This window comes from Melospiza melodia, chromosome 25, assembly GCF_035770615.1.
Source record: "Melospiza melodia melodia isolate bMelMel2 chromosome 25, bMelMel2.pri, whole genome shotgun sequence".
In the NCBI taxonomy this organism is placed as follows: domain Eukaryota; kingdom Metazoa; phylum Chordata; class Aves; order Passeriformes; family Passerellidae; genus Melospiza; species Melospiza melodia.
The window spans coordinates 6115811-6136795 of record NC_086218.1 but is presented as its reverse complement, the minus strand read 5'-3'; the positions used below and the strand labels follow the sequence as shown (position 1 = coordinate 6136795).

Sequence of the window (20985 nt, the reverse complement as noted above, 5' to 3'; positions counted from 1 at the left end):
TGCGTCTCACTACAGTGGCCCTTTGGGGCTGCGCAGTTTCCCCCATTTCGCCGCCCGTGTTTACCGCCCCCGCGCTGGTTTGTGAGTCCCCCCACCAAAGACCTTGCGAATTTCGCCCACCGTGCGCGTTTCCGCTACCCTGCCGGCCGGGGCGGCCGCCGCCCCCGGCATTGCGCTGACCAAAGCCGCACCAGAACTCGTGTCTCCTGTTATCTCTTCACCCGCACTCCCCACCTGCACCGCCGCAGCCTGGCCGCCTTGCTCTGCCTCCGCCGCCGCGCCGCCGTGCCCTCCGCGAGAAAGCGCCCCCCCCGATCCCTTTTCTCCCCCCTGCACCCCCCCTTCCGATCTCCTGTCCGAGTCAGATCCTAATTCCGATCCTGATTCCCCTGTAATTTCCGGGGTTTCAGGACGCTTTAGGAGTTTCCTGGGGTTTCTGGGTCTTGGGACCGGAGGATCTCATAGTATTTCCTGCTCCCTTTCCTCGAGAGCCTTTTCCCCCTGGCTACCTGAGGCCAGAGCTAATTTTTTCTCAGAGCTTTGCTCCCCGCCTCCTTCTGAGGGCCCTGCAATTTGTTGCTTCTCCAGTCTTTTCGACTGCACCGAGATACCTTCCAGCATCAATCTTGCCGGCGAGAGCAGCTTTAACGCTGTCTCATCTTTTTTTGTTGCTAAGAGATATAAATGCCTGTTGATTTCCTGCCAAAACCCTACTTCGAACAGCAGGCGTGTTTCCGAGAGTGGGTAGTTTAGCCTTACCCACAACAATAATTGTTTTAATTCTTTCTTTGGGATCCCTTCTGTGTATGCTGCAGCCACGCCTTGTAAGGTGGACAAAATTCCCAGCTGTTCCTGAGAGAGTGTGCCCCCCATGTTCTTATTTTTGACCTTCTCACCAAATCTGTCGTCAGAGCGGTCCGGAGGCTCTCGATCTCCGTCCAGCGGGTCATGAGGGATGGATCCAGGGGTGCCTTTCCTGGTTCCTTTCCGGGCTGCTCTGCTACGAACTGTCTTCGGCAGAAGCTGAGAGATGGAATTCTCAGTGACTGCTGTTTTTTGCAGACTCTCCTGGCCGTTTTTTTTTTCCTCTTGTTTTTTTTCCGGCTTCTCTCCTCAGGAGTTATCAGTGCTCTCCTGGGAATTCGTCCAAGGCCGGCGCTGCCCTCTCGGCTCTCTCCTGCTCTTCAGTTCTTCAGGGCTGATCCCCCCCCGAAAGGTTTGGTGGGGAGTAGCACATGCAGCGGACGCCACTCGCCAGAGCTCTCCTGGCTGATTTATGGCCTGGAAAGGCTTGGAGATGTCCTTGAACAGCCCGCGCTTCAAAGGACAAGAAGAGGCTTCAGGTTTTTTCTCGATCTTCAGTATTTATTAGTTGTTTATCTAAAAGATTTTCTCTCGGCCTGACAGAGGTCTGCACAGCATGTCAGCCATGAGCACACTGAGAGCCCCCAGGGCGGTCACCTATCTTTATACTCAAAATTACATATACAATATTTACCTTTTCCCTCCAATACTTGTCACCCTTATTGATCAGTGCACTTCTAGTAATAACCAATCCCAAAGTGCCAACATCGCCACAGAAGATGGAGGCGAAGAAGAAGAAGAAGAAGGACAGGACATGCCCCAATTCCTCCATCTTACTTCTCTAAACCCCCCTGTACAGAAATCCTAAACCCTGTGTTTTACACTCTAATCAACTTATCCCTTCACCATTTACCCCAGTGAAATCCTCCCATCCTCATACAGGTGTCGTCTCCCTTGCAGGATCAAAGTCCAGCCACCAGACACTTCTGGCAACATTCCAGGATTCCCGAGCCCCCCAAAGGTGGTCTCGGCCTCTCTGCACATCAGTCCTGAGGTGCTGAGATCCCACACCAATATTCCCATAACCCAATGTTCCCATATTCCAGTATCCCTATTTTTCAATATTCCAAGATTACCCAGTTCCCATATCCTAGCATTCCCATCTTTTTCTGCAGAAACCACCCCAAAATTCCTGAGTCCCATCCCTGTTCTGGCAGCATGAAAGCCCCCTCATTTTCCTCAGCTCTGTGAAAGTCCAACTCCTGGAATTCCTGGAGAAGGAAACAATAACCCAGGAGTCCCAAAATAGCTCTGATTTCCCTTCCTTTCACGGGAGCAGCAGGATTGGGGTGGGAAATCCGCTCTCCCGGCCATCCTGGTTCCTCAAGGGGGAACTCCCCAAAATCCAGGCCCTGGAGCTCCGGGAGGAGCTGCCTGGATGGATTTGGGATGTTCAGGGTGTTGATTCCATGCAGGATTTCCTTCCCACCTTGTGGAATTCCCAGCAGACAGGCCCCGAGGAAGGGAATTTTTGCGGAGGAAGAGCCTGAGCAAGGAGGTTGTTCTGCTCCTGAGGGATTCCTGCTGGGATTTATGGGAGATATTTGGGATCTGGACACTGACCCATGGTTCTGGCACTCCACAGCTCATCCCTATCCTGGAAAACCCTGGAGATACCCATCCAAGTGTGTTTTCCATGAAAAGCCCACTCTTCCCCATCCTTATCCAACACCAACAGATGTTCCACATCCTTTTTCCATCCTTCCCTCCCAGATCCAGCATCCAGCTCCTCCCTGTGCCTTCCCAGGCTCTGGAATGCTCTGGAATCTGCAGGGACAGACAATGGGAGCTAATTGAGCTCTTGAGTAACGCCCAGAATGTTGATCATCACCAATCCACATGGAAGAGAATCTCTGGAGCTGTTTGAGGAGAGGAGGAAAAAATTGATTTATCCCCAACACTGAGTGGGAAAATGGCTGGATTTAGGTGGGGTGGGCAGGGCTGGAGCATCTTGGATCCCACCAGACTCATTCCTACTGCAGGGGAACCTCTGGAACAGGTGCAGCACTGGGAAGGTGTCAGGTTTTTATGGAATAACCTCCGGAATTGGTGTCTTCCCAACATTCATGCGTGAGGCCAAAGGCTTTTCCCTCAGGAGGTTGGACTGTCCTTCTCTCCATGGGCTCAATTTCCATTTTGTGGGATGGGAGAAGCCGGCTCTGCCTTGGAAAGGTCTGGAATGGTCTCTGCACTGCAGTGGGAGCTGCTGGCTCAGCGCATTCCCGGTGTTCTGCTCACCAAAGGCGCTGCTGGGAATTCACCCCAGGAACAGGCAGTGGGAATTTCCTTGTCCAGAGGCTTTGAGGGGTCTTTAACCTTAGAAAATTTAAGAAATGGATTGGAAGTGGAGGCTAAAATCCCTTTGATCACCAGCTGATTTCCCATTTTTTCTTTCCCCTTTTCCACCCCTTTTCCCCCTCTTTTCGCTCCCCTCTCCTTCCCTTCCCTCTGGAATTTCTTGGATCCTTCATGCACCCCATCCATTCCCAGGGATCTCCATCTCCAGGATGCTGCTTGCCCAGTTCCTCACAGCGAATTCCCCTGACAGACCCCAAGTCAGGGAATTTTCCCATATCCTGGTGGAAAATGACTCAATCCCTGTCAGAACAGAAACCCCGGAATGTTTTTCGTGTCATGGGGCCCTTGCTTATCCATGTTGGCCTGATGGGAATTCTGCTTCATCCTCACGCTTTGCCAGCAGCTCTGCTCTTCTCAGTGGAAGATTGCCAGATCCCAGGATATCCCAGCCTTTGCCAACAGCTCTGCTTTTCCCAATAGAAGAATTCCAGATTTTGGCCCAGCTGGTGGATGAGGTGTTTTCCACACTGCCTCCATTATATCCAGGGAATGTCGCACTGGGCTGAGGAGTCTCTTCCCAGCTCCCTGGAAAAGGGGTGGGAGAGGAATTCCATGAGAAATCCAACCTCCAGCTACCACCCATTGAATCCAAAGCTTTTCACACGGTAATTTCCCATGGAATGAAGGAAAAAGAGGCTCTTCCATCCTGTAGTGGGAAATGCAACAACCTCCTTCTCCGGGTGAAACCCCTTCCACATTCCCAAAAAAAGGGATTTATCAGAGGGAAGGTGCTCCTGGAATGCTGCTGGGAATGGCTCTCCTCAATTTCCCATCCAGCTCTAAAGCTGCCAGAATCAAAGCCAAGGGATTGGGGGGGACCCTCAGGTGCTGGCTGCCACCTGGGGCTGGCCAGAGCAGGGCTGGGCAATGGCCATCCCTGTGCAGTGGGGCTGGGCCATGGCTGGGCCCCACCCTTGGATGGCCACAACAACAACATCAGCCACTCCACAATACACACCACTGTCCCAACAACATCACAATATTTAATCAACAATATAATAATAATGTAATATCAATTCATATAATATCCAGCGAAAGTCAACTTCCATTAACTTATTTCTCACCATATATACCAGTGAAGAACTGTTATTCCTGTTCCCACATCTTTGCCTAAAAGCCCTGTAATTTCAGAGTTATAATAGTTCAGGGAGAAAGGGGTCGTATTTTCCATTGCAAGGGAGGTTCCCATCTTGTTCAGCTTCCCTGACAGAGTTGAACAAAGAAACACCATTTCTGCCAGTTTAACCAAAGAGCTGCATTTTTGCCCCAGGAGCAGGGAACCAGGTCCTGTGCCCCCTTGGAACTGGGATGGGCACCAGTGAGCCACTTTAGTGGGAGCACTGAGGGAGATTGCAGGGCCACTAAGCACATGGGGGTTAAGAGGGACAAATCTGATTTGGATTTATGTCTCAACATATGCTACACATGAGGTGAAAAATGACTCTGTGGGCTGTCCATGTGCTGGGAACCCTGTCCCTGGCGAGGCTTCACACAACAGATGATCAGGGGAGAGATTGGGCTGTAAGTGTGTGCTGGGGGAAGCAATGAGAGAAGTAAAGAATGATGCAAACAATACCTATCTCATTTAATGTGCTCCTGTGTTGTTCACAAGTGGAATGCATTGTGGAAGATTGTTTACCTGAAGGGAATTGGTAAATAGATTCAGGTGTGAGTGCTTTGATTCACTGACCAATTGAATCCAGGTGTTTGTGTGTGGGGACTGTCGGCTGACAGTCATGAGATTGTGTTCAGTGGAGTGCAGTTGAGTGCTTGGCAGATTCAGTTTAGATGTAATGTAATATAATATAGAATAATACAGTATAATAGTGTAATTAATTAGCCTTTTGAAAAGATGGAGTCAGATGCCTCATTCCTCCTGCACGTTGGGCAAAAATATCACTGATACTCCCCCCCTCAACTTTTCCTTCGGATGGTCCTTCTTCTATGTCTGCACCTGTTCCTCCCTGCTTCGCTGCTTCCCCGAGGCAGCTCATTCCTGCTCCTCCTGGACATTCCATCATTGCTTCCCGATGGAGCAGATGCTGCCTGCACCCACCCGCTGCCTCTGCCACGTTTCCTATGCTGCCCACAGCACCGAGCCTGCTGCACCTGCCCACCGCAGCCCCAGCCCACGGCAGCCAGCCCAGAGCCACCAGTGCCGCAGCACCAGCCTGCAGCCAGCCCGCAGCAGCCAGCCTGCAGCCATCGCTCGCCCATGCCAGAGACACGCAGGTGCCGTCCTTGGAAATCACACCCAGCCACTCACAAAAGCCATGTGGGCTCGCCCTGGCTTGCAGCACACACACTCCATGTGCCCAGATGATGCCCACAGAGCACCTGGGCTGCTTGTGGTAACGCTGTCCCTGTCTTCTGTTTCTCTCTCTCTATCCTTTTCCCTTTCTACTCCCTTCTCTGCCCCTTCAGAAGAATACTTATCCTCCTTTATCAATAAACAGTTCTCAGATATAATATTGCCACTTTTGTGCTTCATTTTCACCAGAGAAACCTTTCAGCAAGAATCCTCCCCGACTCCCCCTTTTACAGTGGGATGGGACAGGGGTAGTGGGAGGGGGAATGGGGAAGCCCTGTGTGTACTGCAAGCACTGTGGGGAGAGAATGGAGCAGTCCCTGAGGGTACTTGGGCACTTGGATGGGGCTGGGGAGCCCCTGCAGGTACAAGCAAAGGGATGGGGAGCCCTTGGGGGTACTGGGAGAGGAAATGGGGAGCACAGGGTGCCCTGTGTAGCCTTCCCCTGAGCCATGACCACTTCCCTTGGAAGAATGGGCAATCACAGGAGCCATGGAGGGAGCACCCCCAGTGTCACCCAGTGCCTCCCACTTCCCAGAGCATCACAACTTTTGGTGTAGATTCTCATAGATGTCACTGGGTTCCCATGGATGCCTTTACAGCTCCATGTACGTCGCCTGAGGATCCTCCACTGGGGGTGCCAGGGGGTCTAGGGGAGCCCTGTAGGAATAAGGGGGTGTGTGGAAGGGGATGGGAGGTGCTGGGGGTTTGGGTAAAAGGTGTATCATGGCTGGAGGCTGCACTCACCTTTCCTGGTGCTTCCTGGCATCTGCAAAGGAAAACTGGAGGGGTGACTTTGGAGACCCAGGGGCCCCCATCCACCCTTGGGAATGCTGAACCACCACCAGACACACAATTCTCCCCAGGCCTCCACCAGAGAAGAATGCCCCCCCCCAGTATCCCTGACCCACCCCACTTGCACCAACACCCTGAGCCCCCAGATCCCTGAGTCTGGAAGAGAGGGGGATCCCTGACAGAACCCCCAACACCCCTGCAGGACCCTCCAACAGCTCCCAGGGCTCTGAGCCATGGTCATTGGGGGCTCAGCCTCTTGCAGGTCAGGGGCTCTGGGTTCCACCCCAGGGCCCCCCTTCTCTGGGGGCCGTCTCACCTCTCTTGTAGACCCCCGTCCCCCCATTGGTCACCCACCCACACTGTGCCACTGGTACCAGGCCAAAATGACACCCACAAGCAGGAGCAGGAACAAAAGGGCCCCACCGACCCCTCCCGCCACTGCAAGAAACAGAGGGGGACACATCAGGATCACCCATCACCCCAAGGGTCCTGCACTCCCTGGTGACCCTGTGTGACCCCACCTGTGTCCCTGTGTGTCCCTGTCTCCGGCAGTGTAGCCTCCAGGACACCTGGGGTGATGGTGGCATTGTCCACGGGCACTGCGGGGACACAGACAGGGCTGATGCCACAGGGAGGGGCTGGCAGCTGGTGTGAGGCGATAGGGATGGGGGGGATGGGTGTGGTGGGGGCTGTCAGGGACGGGGTCACACCACGGAGCAGTGAGGGGACACAGGGCAGAGGCAAGGAGACCCAAGAAAGGTGTCTGCGGCACATGGAGGTGCCCAACCAGGGAACATGGGGGGTCTCTGGTCTCCCCATGCCCATCCCTGCACTCACTGGGCACCGTGACACAGAGCCAGGTGCTGCTCTTCTGCACAGCCTCCCCCTCGGAGCGCACCTGGCAGCTGTAATTCCCCGAGTGGGAGGCCCCCACGGCGGGCACCAGCAGCTGCAGGGACCCCTGTGGGCCCCCCAGCACCTGCCCGTCCTGGTAGAACACGTGCAGGAGGGGGGCTTGGGGCCGCAGGGGGCTGGGGGAGCTGAGGCAGCTGAGAGTCAGAGGGGACCCCACGGTGGGCTCGGGGGGACCCTCCAGCACTGGCACCGAGAAGAGCTCTGGGAAGGGGAGGAGAGGGGGATTTGAGAGCTCGAGTCTCTGGGGAGGGGCTGTGGGGTTGTCAGGGTGGGGGCGGTGGAGTGCTCACCGTGGACTGTCACTGTCATCGGTGCTGATTCCTGCCACCCCCAGGATCCCACCCAGCCCCTGCACCTGTAGCGGCCGCTGTGGTTCGGCTGCAGAGGGGACAGGGACAGCTCGGTCCCACTGCGGAGCCCCAGCAGTTCTGTCTCCTCTTGGCAGAAGGACACTGAGGTGACCGTGCTGTCCCGCCAGCCCCAGCAGCGCAGTGTCACCGTGTTCCTCTCCAGCAGTGTCTGTGACAGCACCTGCAGCACCAGCCAGTCTGGGGAAGAGCACCAGGACACCCCCACTGGGTCACACGCTGTGCACCAGGGGTCCCCAACTCCAAGATGAGTTCCACCCACACTGGGATGCTCTGGAATGTCCCCTGAGCAGGGGACAGGCTCTGGCCACAGAGGAGGTGACCCATGGAGCAGAGTCCACCCAGAGCCGTCGGGGTCCCTGTGTGTGCCAGCCTGGGACACCCAAACACCCCTCATCATCTGAGACTGTCACGGAGGGGCTGAGCCCACTGCCGGGTCTGTCACAGGTGTAGGTGCCACCCTCGGTGACAAGGAACAGTGTTGTGTCCCTGCCACCAGTGCTGCTTGTCCTTGTTCCAGGTGGTGGCACCAGTGGTTCCTGAGCCCTGGCAGGTCAGTGTCACCCGGTTCCACAGCACCGCCGGAATCCAGGGGGGCTCCACGAGGAGCTGGGTGGTCTGGGTGCCTGTGGGTGACAGGGGACACCAGCCTGCCAGGGCCAGCTTGAGGCTGGGGACAGCAGGGTGGGGCCATGGCCAAAAGATTGAGCAAGGCAGGGGGACATGTCTGTGTCACAGCCACCCGTGCACCACATCCCTGTGGCACAGACAACTTGGGAACAGGGACACTGGGGCCACCCTGGCCTGAGGCAGAACATGGGGACACCGTGGACACCCCTGGCACGATGACACCATGGACACAGCCCATGCTGGCCCAGGTCACCCCCACCAGCTCATGATCCCATCCCAATGATCCCATCCCCATGGCCACATCCGCACAGTTCTTGTCCCCTTCTGTCCCTGCATCCCAGTTCCCGTTTCCCTATCCCCAGAGCTACCTGAGCCCAAAGGTGCCAGTCCCCACATTCCTGTCCCCACATCCTCATCCCCTACTTCCTTCCTCCTCTTCCTGTCTCCAAAGCCACCCTACCTCCCCAGCCCCACCAAGGTCCACTGTGGGTGACATGGACTGGCACTGCTGGCATTGGGGACCTCAGGGGTCGTCACAGGCCCCCACGTGCCCCCTCCCCATCCCCGGGATGTCAGGCCCGTGCCCGGGGCACTCAGCCCACAGGAGCAGCGCCACCTTCCCGGCCATCCCGGTGTCCCCAGCCACGTGCACTGGCCGTCACTCGCTGCTGGGGGTGGCTGTTCCCTGGGTGGTGGCTCTGTTTCCAGTGGGGAAGGAGGCGAGGTCACATCATGTGTAGGTGGCCCTTGGTGTGGGCAGGCTGGCGACAAGCTGGCGACAGGCTGTGGGCAGGGTGGGGACAGGATGGGGGCAAAGCTGGGTGGGACAAGGTGGGACAGGGGGTTCCCAGGAATAGGGGGCTCAGCAGGTTTTGGGTGCCAGGGATGGGTGTCCAGGGCAATGGGGGTTTCCTGGGGAATTGGGATCTCTGGGAATGGGGGTGCTGAGGAGGGTGAGTCATTGTGGAGTCTGTGGTTGCCATAGGAATCAGGGTCCCTGGGCTGAGAGACTCAGGGATGGGAGTCCCACGGGAGCATGGGCTCCAGGGATTTGGGGTCATGGGATGGGGATGCTGGGGGAATGGGGGTCCCCGTGGGAATGGGAGATCCTGGGAGAATCAAGGTCCTGGGGAAAGGATGATTTCAGGGGATAGAATGAACAGGAGAAGGTTCCTTGGGATTGGGGTCCTGGGCCATGGAGATATTGGGGAATGTTCGTACCAGGATATGGGTCCCAGAGAGGATGGGGACATAAGAAATGGGGTACCCATTATTTGATTTCCAGGGGAATGGATGTGCCTGGGACAGGCAGTGGCTCCATGGGCCCAATGGTCCCAGGTCCTTCCCTGGGTGCCTCAGACTTTGGGTGACTCAGGGCCCAGCACAGCTCCCAAAAGGCGCCGGCAGCCTGGGGGTCACCCCAGACAGATTCTGAGGGGTTCTGGGTCTGTGGAGCTGCTGCAGAGGTGAGAATTCTGTGGAGGACAAAAGCCTGCCCGTGGTTTGCTCAGCCCTGCAAGAAGCACAAACGCCAAAGGGAGCCCAAGCAGTGGCTCTGCGAGGGCCTTTGATGATTTTCAGAGCAGGGCTGGCTGGAAACACCCCTGGCAGGGCCAGCTGTGAGGGAACCAGTCTGGAAATGCAGCAATTGTTCATTTGTTCCTCTTGGTAAGGGACAGAGAGAACCATACAACTATGACACAACCCACAACATTCTGCTCAACATCCTGACCTGGACCCTCCTTCTTGAACAAATCCTGCAGCCTTCTAAAACCCCATGGAAAGAATGTTTGGGTTCCGGATGTCTGCCTGATAAAAGGGAAGTGTGGAAATACTGAGCAGGGGCTCTGCCCCACAGCTGTAGTGAGGCTGTGGGGAGTGACCCTGTCTGCATTCCAGGTGTCCCCAAAGCTGCTCCATCCCTGCCCTTCTCACCTGAGCGAAAGGCTGAGAGTTTGCAGGAATTGTGGTGTAAAGACACCAGAGGTGCTGCTGTGGACCCGAGATCTGCCTGGGGTCAGGTGCTGCCTTCCTTCCATTCGGGATCATGGAGAGCAGTCGCAGGTGTTGCTCAGGGCATGTGCCTGGCCTCAGGACACTGCTACATTGCCAGTGGGCACAGCGGGATCCAACCTGCTGATGGTGCCATTGTCCCTTCTCCTGACAGGTCACTGTAGCAGTTCTTGATTTTCTTCCTGCATCCGTGTAGGCTGTTATAGCATCTGACAGGGGCTTCTGTGATCTTTTTGGGCATTGAATCCAACCCCACTGCCCTACCCAGTTCAATGGTATTTTGGGAATATCATCAGTGGCAATCACGCTTCCAGCTCCCAGCAGGGCCTCTTGTAATTCCATACTGTTTATCAGGTACCAGGTCAACGTATCTTTCTTCATTGGTATCCATATCTGATCAGGCTCCTTTCCCGTAATCTGTAATGCCCGTTCACAACCCTTCTTTAGCAGGTCAGCCAAAATTTTGATTTTTTGAAGAAGGGTTTTATGCTGTTGAAGTGGAGGACATACCCATTCTAAGGCCCACGCCTCCCCCGTTTTTCTGTTTTGCTGAATAAGTGAACCCAGTAAAACTTGAGTTCCACACCAAACTGTCAGCTGTATGGGGAGGTTAAGATCTTGTCTCCGGACACTGCCCTGTGTCACACAGTCCAATATCTGCTGAAGTGTTTTAACCTGCTCAGAGGTTATATGGACAGGTTGTGCTGGGTCAGTCCCTTTTAGTAAAGGTCGAAGTTCATCTAACAACTCATTTGGAAAGCCCACAATAGGGCGCAGCTATTGCAGATCACCAAGTAACTTTTGAGCATGATACAATTTATGTATTTTAATATTCAATTGCAATTTCTGGAGGGTAACAACCTGATCAGTAAGTGTCCATCCCAAATATTTCCAGGGTGCAGATAATTGAATTTTTTCAGGAGCTACAACCAAGCCATGTAGTTCCAGGGCCTTATGTATTTCTTGAATTTGTTGACCTGTAAAAGGTTGCAGCTGTGCAAATAAAAGATCATCCATGTAATGATAAATGGTTGTTTTGGCCCAGGCCTGTCGCAAAGGTTGTAAAGCATTGTCAACATACAGCTGACACAAGGGGATGCTGTTGCGCATTCCCTGTGGGAGAGTAAGCCATTCAAATCTCTTGTCTGGTTCTTCTTCCCTATTTAAAGCTGATAAGGTAAATGCAAACCTCCGAGTGTCTTGAGGGTGAAGAGCAATAGTTAAAAAGCAGACCTTAAGATCCACAATTAACAGTGGCCAGTCCTGTGGCAACAGGGCTGGGTTAGGCAAACCTGATTGTAAGGCTCCCATAGGCTCCATTTGTTCATTTACAGCCTGTAAATCTTGTAGTAAACGATACTTTCCCGACTTCTTTTTAATAACAAAAATAGGGGTATTCCAGGGGCTTACTGACAACTGTAAATGACCCTGCTCATATTGTTCTTGAACTAGTACATGTGCTTGTTCCAGACTTTCCCTTTTTAATGGCCATTGCTTAACCCACACTGGTGTGTCCGTGTTCCAAATGAGTGGGATTGGGAAAGTCCACGCAATGGCCATTAGCCCAAAGGGTACTCATTTGTCAGCACTACCCCCATTTGAGCCAAAATGTCCTGACCAATGAGGCACTGCACAGTAGGGGGCAAAGGCATGACTGAGAAAACTCTCTGTAAAATTTTTCCGTTGATAGTTTCTGATAACATGGGTGATTTTCTTCCAAGCGTTAAGCCTCCAACCCCAGTAACTGCTACTGTGGTTGGCTGTAACGGCCAGTTGTGGGGCCAGCAATCCGGGCTGATAATGCTGGAGTCTGCGCCAGTATCTAATAAACCTTCCAAGGTTTGCCTGTCACCCTGATACTCTATCAATACAGCACGTTTTGGCTGATAGTTTAAATTCATTGTTAACAGAGTAAGTCCTCCAGTGGAGCCAAAGCCCTGTTCCCCCCTGTACTGTGATTGATGAGGGGGTAATGTTTTAGTCTTTTGTTCCAATGGAACTAATTGAGCTATCCTCTGTCCTTTCTCGATTTGTATCGGTGGAAAAGGAGTATGTCACATAACACAAATTTCCCCAGTAAAATCAGCGTCTATTACCCCAGTTAAAACAAATAATCCCATCATGGTGGCTAATGATCGCCCCAGAAGCAAAGCTCCCATAGGCTGTCCATCAATGATGATTGGTCCCTTTATTCCAGTCAGGACTTTTTCCAGTTGGGTGGTCATCAATGTTACTGCTACTGAGGCTGCCACGTCCACCCTGAGGCTCCTGGCGGTGGCTGGTTGAAGGGGGGCTGGGCTGAGGTGTTGACAGCTGCTACTTGTGTCTGGGTGCGGTGGCTGTTTGCGCTGGGCCTCCCGGTTCCCGAGCGGCATCAGCAGGCTCCGGTATTGTGGGTATCCGAGCGACAACTGTGACACCAGACGCCAGCTGCTTGGCAGGCTCGCCTGGTATGTCCCACGTCTCCGCACTGGTAACATTTAAATCGGCCAGTAGATGGAGATCGTGGACTACTTGTTGCTGCTACTTGTAGGGGCGCAAGGGAGGCAAGGACTTGACTCTGTGATGCTGCTGCCTGCTCCTTCAATCCTGTCCCTAGCTCTTTAATAGCTTCTACTAACATCGCCTGAGTCCCTACGGGCACATTTGCCATGCGTTCTAAAGCTTCTTCTATAGTCCAATTAGCTCCTAGGGTATTTAACACATTTTTTGTAGCCTGGTTGCTGTTTTGAAGCGCACACTGCTTCACTAGGGCCCCTTTCTGAAATGAAATCTGCCACTCCAGATCGCTCGATAGCAGCGGCCACCTTATCTACAGAAGATCCAAACGATTCACCCCTTCCTTGCTTTATAGCCATGTGTGAGGGAACCCTGCCTGCTTCTTTTATCCTATCTATAGCTAGCCTCACCAGTTGCATAGCCTCTCGGCATTTATCAGGACCGATTAACGCTTGTGCTTCTGTTCGAGCAAAAGCCCCTATGCCCAATAATTCATCTAAGGTTATCCCCTGTAAAGGGTCACCTGGTTGCCGTACCACTGCTATGCACTCCTGACAGAGTACTTGCCAATGTGCATTAAACGGAAGCTGCTGATGTTGAGTAAAAATAAGCTTCACTACTCCTCTGCAATCGACTGGCAATAACACCTGGGTCCCCCAAATATAGTCAAGCATTTGCTTTGTGGGCTCACTGGTCACCCCAAACTGACTAACTGTGGACCCTAACTGCGACAACAGTTTCCAATCTAGGGCAGTAATTGCTGCCTGTAATCCACCCCCATCCAGAGGAGTATACACCACCAGGCAAGCCATTTCCATAGCTGCTGCCATAGCCTCACTATCTCCCGAATCCGTGATCTCTTTTGCTACCGCTGCCCATGCCTTCCTCCGCTCTTGTGCAATGGCCCCCGCTAGGTCCCTCTCTGCCCCAGGGATCGGCTCATTGCTAGGAGAAGGAGTGGAGGGTCTGGCCAGGGCACAGGCGGTGCGGATGGTGCTGTTATGGGGGGTGAGTTGCTGCTTGAAGCAGGAGCCGATGTTGGTGGCAAAATAACTGTGGATGTGGCAGGGGGTAATGGGCAATCTGACCAATCTCCATAATTTTTATTCTTACCATGAGCCGCAGTAGCTTGCTGTGCAGCCTTCTTTACTACCTGATATTGTACTAACTCACTATGCACCACTCGCCATAACTTTCCTAACTTTGCAGTTTTATCATCATCTAAAACCGCCTCCCACAGCTTATCTCCAAACTTTCGCCACTGACTTAATTTATGGACTGTATGAGGATTTTGAAAAAATCCCTGTGCATACCCGTAAGCTAATAACCCATGAAGCTCTTTCTGCAAATCTATGCCCTTAACCTGTCGCTTTTTTAAAAAGCAAGTAAATAAATCATATACTGCTTGCTTTTCCATTTTAAACATCAGTGCTGTTGCAGCCCCACAAGGTCGAGGCAGCACATATCGGCCGGGTTTTACCTTGAAGTCACCCAGGGCCCGGCACCTCCCCCGTTTTCAGTGGTGCTTTTTCACCGTCCTTGCTGTGACAGGATCCGAACTCCTTCACCGATCCCCCGTGGTCGCCGTTACCGATATCACGTCGTTGGGGTCACCATGTTGTTGGGATCGGCGGGAGAAATGCAGCACGCAATATGAGTGATCAGCAAATCTCAAACTTTATTGATAGGTACACATCTTTATGTTGGTGTTAATGAGGCTCATACATATTGCAAAGGCAAGCTCACTATTGGTTAGTTACTTATCAGCCAACTCCGCCTACTTCTGCATTCTTGTGGATATTTTATTGAAACTTTTCTTCATATTTCTGCCAAAGATGTTCTCCCCTATCCTGCTGTTGCACCAAGGGCACAATGTCCTTGCCTGGCATTGGACACTGACTACTGACTCCTATAGGGCATGGAGACTGCTCCTGACCAGCACCTGGACATTAGATTCAAGTACAGGAATTTGACAGAATGTATTTCTAACCTGCTGCCTATTAAAATCACCTCAGAAGAGAAAAGATGGATTATTTTTTGGAGAGAATTCCTACATCAACCCACTGAAATTTGCACGTGGCAGAGAAGCATTTTAGTGGAGTGCAGACCCCCTGCCCTCCTGCTAGCTCAATAAAAGGGCTTTTACAAGGCAATGCATTTGTCTACTGATTTCTTTGAATTAGGGAGACCCCTCAGAACTGCTGTATCCTGAGGGAACACTGCTGGCCGTCCCCTGTGTGTATCTGCAAAAGCTTCAAATCAACTGCCTCAGCTTCTGGGGCCTCTCTTGGCCAGCATCCTCATGTGGATGCAGGGCTGCTGCCAGGCACTTCTGGGACCCAGTGGGTCAGGACCAGCTGTCTTGTGTCCATGGAGCAGCCCTAACAAAGCCAGGGCCATCCCGAAAGCAGACAAATGCTCATGGGTCAGCAGAGAGGAGCAAGGAGCACTGGGCTGCTCTCAGGGTGTCTCAGCATGGTGCTCCAGTGGGAGGAGCAGGCTGGCCACCCAAATTCAGGGCATCCCCTGCATCAAAAGGATGGGCATTTTGTCCTTTTCATCCCTCCAGCCCATAACCAGGCCTGACATCTCCTCTTCTGGGGTGGAGTTTTTCCAGGTATAGTCAAATTCCCACCAGTTAAACCATAAAGTTTCCTTCATTGTCTGCTCTTCATTATCTTGTTGACATGCACAACAGTGGACCAAATATGGCAGGGCCTTAGATGCGACTTTGGTCCTGACACACAGGCTCCTTGTCCCTCTGCTGGCCTTCAGTGTGCCCAACAAGATTGTGGAACTGCACAGTGCTGTGGAGCTGCACCTTCAGCACAGGGACCTTTCCAGCCTGACCTGCCCTTGTTCCTCTGGGTCTGTGGGAGAGAATGGCAGCAGGGGCCAGTGTGTCCCAGGGCCCCGGATGTGCATCAGCCCCACAGGGATGCAGGCAAAGTGAAGAAGCCAAACTGTTTATTAATGGAAGGCGAAGCAAAGGGAGGAGTGGGGAGGGAAGAAAGAGGACGGGCAGGGTCTGAGGGCTGGGGGGAGGCATGGAGTTGTCAACAGGCAGGGAGAAGGCAGGAGCTATTGGAGCTTCCCAGCGGCTCAGCTATGCCAATCATCAGCTGTGCCTGAAGCTCCAGCTGGTCTCTTCTGTCTCTTCTGGCCTCTCAAGGTGATCTCCTCTTCCATGGTGTTTTTAGGACTTTTAGGAGCAATGGTTCTTCTGAGCCACCAGAGAAACGTAGTTCTGCAGATCTCTCAACGATTCTCCGTTGAACAACTATGTTCATTTGGGAAGGGCTGTCATCTCTTCTCAGGCCTTGAAGGGCTGGAAGAGAGATGAGCAGAGGCACAGTCAGAGCCTGGATCTGCATGTAGCCAAGGAGGCCTTCCTGCCAGGGCCATACCCCCCACCTCTTGCTATAGACAGGAGGCAGCAGGAGACAATGGGATCAGCCAGAAGGTGCTGGCCACAAATGTCCCCCACACAGGTCCTGTCCCTGAGATCTCTCTGTGCTTGTCCACACAGGGAGCGAAGCCTGTCGCAGCCAGAGCAGGACTTGCAGTTCCCCCAGTGGCAGCCCCCGCTGTCAGCCCGCTGCCCGCACTCACCCTCATTGAGGAGCTGGAGCTCTTCTTTCCAGCCCATCGTGACCATCCCGGCCATGCCTGTGAACACAGAGCCTGTCACGGCCCCAGCGGCACAGCTCCCTGCCAGCGGCGCTGCCGGCGCTGTGGCCACACGGGCTGCTGGCCAGGCAGGGCTCAGCCCGGGCCCTTGCCGCACGCTGCCGCCCCAGGGCACGGCTGCCAGAGGGCGGCAGCAGCGCCCAGGCCAGGCAGGGCTCCACGGCGCCGGGCTGGGCTGGCGCTGCCGGGGCAGCAGGCGGGGCCGGGGCCGAGCTGCGGCGGGCCGGGGAGGAGGCCGGGCTCGGGACTCACCCATGATCCTGACGGCCGCCGCTCGCAGGGGCTCCTGTGGGCTATCCAGGAAGCGCAGCGCCCGGCGCAGGTGCTCGGCCGCTCGGCTCCTGTCCTCTGCCAGCTGGAGAGAGCAGCAGGAGGGAAGGGTTGGCGCTCCTGGGCCCTGCGCTGCCTGCACCCAGCCCCGGCCTCGCCTGCCCGCGCAGCCCTGAGGCGCGGCCAGCAGCCGCTGGCTAAGGGCTCCCGAAGGGAGGGGCAGAGGGCCGGCTGCTGCCCGGGGAGCCGCGGTGCCGGCCCGCAGCCCCGCAGGTCCGGGGCTCCATGGGCACCCGACTCAGGCCCACGGGAGCCTGGAGAAGAGCCCGCATCAGCGGGCACAACTGCCAGCCCCACACACTGAGCACCGCCCTCAGGGACCTTCTCCAGGCTGAGCCTGGGGCTTCCAGGCCCTCCTTACCAGGACCTCGGTGAACTCTGACAGCTGCCCCTTCTTCACCAGCTGCTTGAGCTTCCTCCTCTTCAGGAACCTTGCCACACGAAGCAGCGTTTCCCAAGAGGCCTGGAGGGCAGCAGAAACCCAGAGATGGCCCCACAGGCCAAGGCACAGGACCCACATCCCTGTGTCAAGGCCTGCAGGAGGCTGCAGTGAATGAGGTGCCAGGGCAGGAGGCAGCCGAGCCCCCTCCCCGAGATCCACCAGCATCACACAAAACCTCACCTTTGCCACACACTGGTTCTCATCATGGCAGTGGAAGAAGAGTGGAAGGAGGCTTTGGCTCAAAATCTTTGCAAGGGGCTTTTTTCCCTCATCCACTACCAAGTCCATCACCCTGAAGAAGAGCTGAAGGGAGAGCACTTGCACATAGCTGTTGTCCTGGAGGAATGGAAGAGGATGAGGCCTTTAGAACAATTACTCCAGGCTCACCTAGGCAAAGTTTCTGGGCAGCAGCCAGTGCCTGCAACTGGGGACACAGAGCCTTACATGGTCAAAGAGCAGCAGCAGTGCCTCAGCCAGTTTTGGGGCAGTGGTGCTGGATACCAGGATGTCTGCCTGGAGCACATTTGTGAACACATGAATGGACATGCTGACCACCTCTCCATCGGCATCACCCAGCAGCTCCAGAAGGCTCGGAGACAGACTGCACATTCTGCTGGCCTGTGTGGAACACAAGGCTGTGCTGCAAAGCCATGGACGGCTGCACCGCCAACACCGCCCTGGCACTGCAAGCCCACCCTGCTGCTGCAGGGCCCACAAAGGCCTGATGCCAAGCACTGGGGCAGGTGAGGCAGGAGAGCTGAGAGCAGCTGCCTCAGCTCCTGAAGCCCTGTACGCCCAAGGGCTGCTTTCCCCAGCGCAGCTTCAGCCACAGCCCCCTTCTCACCATCGAGGGATCCTTGCTGAGCACCACGAGGCCTCTGAGCGCCAGGCGACGCCACTCCCTGCACTCCATCTGCAGGCAACTTGACATGATCTTCACAAGAGTGCGAGCACATTCCCTCAAGTCCAGGCACTCGAGGACCTGAAAGGCACAGGGCAGTGACAGTGGAGCCATCCAGCAGGAGCCCAGAAGTGCACAGGGCCGGGCCCAGGCAGCAGCACAGGGCGTGGGCACCGTCCCTGTCAGCTGTGGCTGTGGGAGGGCACAGAGCTGGGAGGCAGCTCAGTGAGGCAGCGCTGGCCACCAGGCTCACCTCCACAAGGAATGCCAGCAAGGGCAGATCCCACCTTGGCTTTTCACTGCTGAGCAGCAGGAGAAGGCAATGTGCCACATGGGAACACAGTGGGGTCAAGTCATAACGCATCTCCCTGGCAGGGGGAAAAAAGGAGACCCTGAGGTGGGGGGCAAACCTCTCCCAGGACTGACTCAGAGAGGTCTGGTCTTTCCCCAGCATCCCTGGACTGGATGTGGGTGCTCTGGGAAGTGGCCCCTTCTGGGCACTCTCCTCTCCCAGCCTTTTTCAGGCTCCTTGGACATCCCTCAGTGACGAGGCTCCGTTGCCCATGACCACAGGGACTGTGTGGAGCACAAGGCACAAATGCCAGGGGCAGTGGGGAGAAGGGGGTCTCACCTGGCCAGCAGACCCATGGCATAGTGCTGGGTGTCAGCACACAGCAGCGTGTCCCAGCCACACTTGCGCTCCATAGACATCACCACGTGGTCACACTGCAGCATGTAGAGCAGAACCTTCATGGCCTGCACTGCAAACCTGTGTGCAGAGCAAAGGCCAGGTCACACTGGGAGCGCTGGCACTGGCCACAAGGGCATGGGAAGGACAGGAGGACTGGGACCTGTTAAGCTTGATGGGAAGGCGGTGTTCCTCCTGGCATGCTCTCCAGAAGGTATCAACTTCCTCTGGTGGCATCTGCTGTGTAGTGATGACAATATGGAAGAGCAGTGCCACAAACAGTTGCTCAGAATAAGGGATCATGGCCTTTTTGCACTCAGGCACCTGGACAGTCACCCAGAGCACCAGAGCTGCCTGCAAAAGAAGCAGCCCAAGACAGCGCTCAGTGCCAAGGCATCCATGGGGCAGGGCCCAAGGGCAGATGCAGGAGGAGCAGCAGGCTTGGTGCCCCTTGAGCCTGCCCCTAGCCCAGGTTTCAGCCCAGTGACTCCGGCACCGAGAGGACTGAGAGCTACTGGAGAGGCGACCTGGGGGTGAGCATGGGCCCAGAAACTCACAGCCAGGGCAAAAACGTCGCTGTCGTCCCCATCAGAGGTGCATGCACTGTGCAGTGGCCAATTCTCCATTACACGGACCAGTGTTGGCAGCACTCTCTCCATTGTTAGTTGTGACGAGCCAATGGTTCTCCATATGATTGCAGCAGCTCTGTGGGATCAGATCTCTGTGTCAGGGATATCTCAGTCAGAGTACCTTGCCCTGTGCAGCTGTGGGAGTGCAGGTGAAAGAGCCCCAGTGCCCTGAGGGGCAGGGGGGGAGCATTGGCAGCAGGCTTGGGAAACAGAAGGGCCCGAGGGTCCTGGACCTCTGTGCCTGTCTGGCAGAGCCCATAGCACAGGCTGTGCAGGGCCATGGACCCTAAAGGCTGGTGAGCCCTGAGCTCTCTAGGCACGTGGGCCCCGTACCTGTCACATGTTGGGGCACAGCGCAGGAGGGTGAGCACCACGTCAGCAGGCTGTGCTTCAGCCAGCCTCACAATGTCCTTTTGCAGCCTGGCATCCACAGTGCCCTGGGACAGTAGAGTCTGGTGGATGTTTCTTACGATGGCTGGCACCTGAAGGAGGCATGGGGTAGATTTTGAGTGCTGTCCTTGGGAGCAACTTCCCCAGCTTCCCCCAAGAAGTGCTTCCCTTCCCGCCACACTGTGCTGGCCTCAAAGGCTGAGGGGGCCCAGTGACCATGCCTTGAGGGGACACACAATCCTGGCAGTCCTCCAGGCCTGGCCCCAGGCTGCTTACCTGCTGCTGAGAAGGAATAGCACTCTCCTCGAAAAAATCCTTAGTGGGAGCATGAATCCCAGTGAGAGTGCTGTCCTCATTCCTTGCAGCCTCAGAGTTTTGGGAGTGCTCAGCCGAATCTGGGCTGACATCAGGCTCTGCCTGGAGCTCGGTCAGCCCTGAGTCAGGCTGGGCTGGGCCCTCAGCTGCTGTGGTGCCGCACTTTCTACATCGTCGGATGCGCAGGAATTTCCGGAACACCTGCAGGAGAATAAAGGGCAGAGAAGCCAGGGATGCTCTGTGGCATGCTCCAAGCGTGGTGCTGGGCTGAGCAGGGACAGCAGGCCCAGCCCAGGTGGGGGTGGCTGCAGGTACCTTCAGGGTTTGGCGCAAGCAGCCACGGCTGGACTTCTGCTCTTGTGTCTTGTCCAGGGCTGCATCTGGCAAAGAGCGAGCGCAGCCAGAGCTGAGGGGCTGCGGGAGAGCCTGGAGAAGACAGCCCAGCCCTGCACTCGCAGGCAGGGAGAGCCCCAGCATGACCCAGGGGATAGAGCACGGCCATTGTGGGGTGTCTGTCCTGCCCCTGTTTCATCCTGTCCATGGGCATTTCCCCAGGGGATGGGATGGGATGGGATGGGATGGGATGGGATGGGATGGGATGGGATGGGATGGGATGGGATGGGATGGGATGGGATGGGATGGGGCCAAGCTGGCTGTACCCATCAGCCCTGTGGCCAAGCTCTGCTACTCACCATCCTGCAGTGTCTGGATATGCTCTGGATCTTCAGGCTGTTGTGCTGTTGCAGCTCCAGGGCTTCTCTTTTTTTTCCCCCTGAACACTTTCAACATGCCGGGGAATCTGGCTGCCATGCCAGAGTCTGTTCTTGAGGGCGCCTTAAAAAGAAATGCC

The 20985-nt window shown here is 55.2% G+C and overlaps 1 protein-coding gene across 1 annotated transcript; it reads right to left on the bottom strand.

Moving 5' to 3' along the window:
* Window positions 1-15700: 15700 nt before the first annotated feature.
* On the bottom strand, window positions 15701-19427 carry LOC134429063 (uncharacterized). Its single transcript, XM_063176156.1, has 11 exons — window positions 19359-19427; window positions 18965-19155; window positions 18808-18882; window positions 18367-18481; window positions 18057-18146; window positions 17657-17830; window positions 17393-17548; window positions 17132-17233; window positions 16693-16795; window positions 16363-16419; window positions 15701-16078 (listed from the first exon to the last, which is right to left on the bottom strand). The coding sequence occupies exons 1-11, from the start codon at window positions 19425-19427 to the stop codon at window positions 15918-15920; spliced, it is 1293 nt and encodes a 430-aa protein (XP_063032226.1). The 3' UTR covers window positions 15701-15917.
* Between the last annotated feature and the right edge of the window lie 1558 nt (window positions 19428-20985).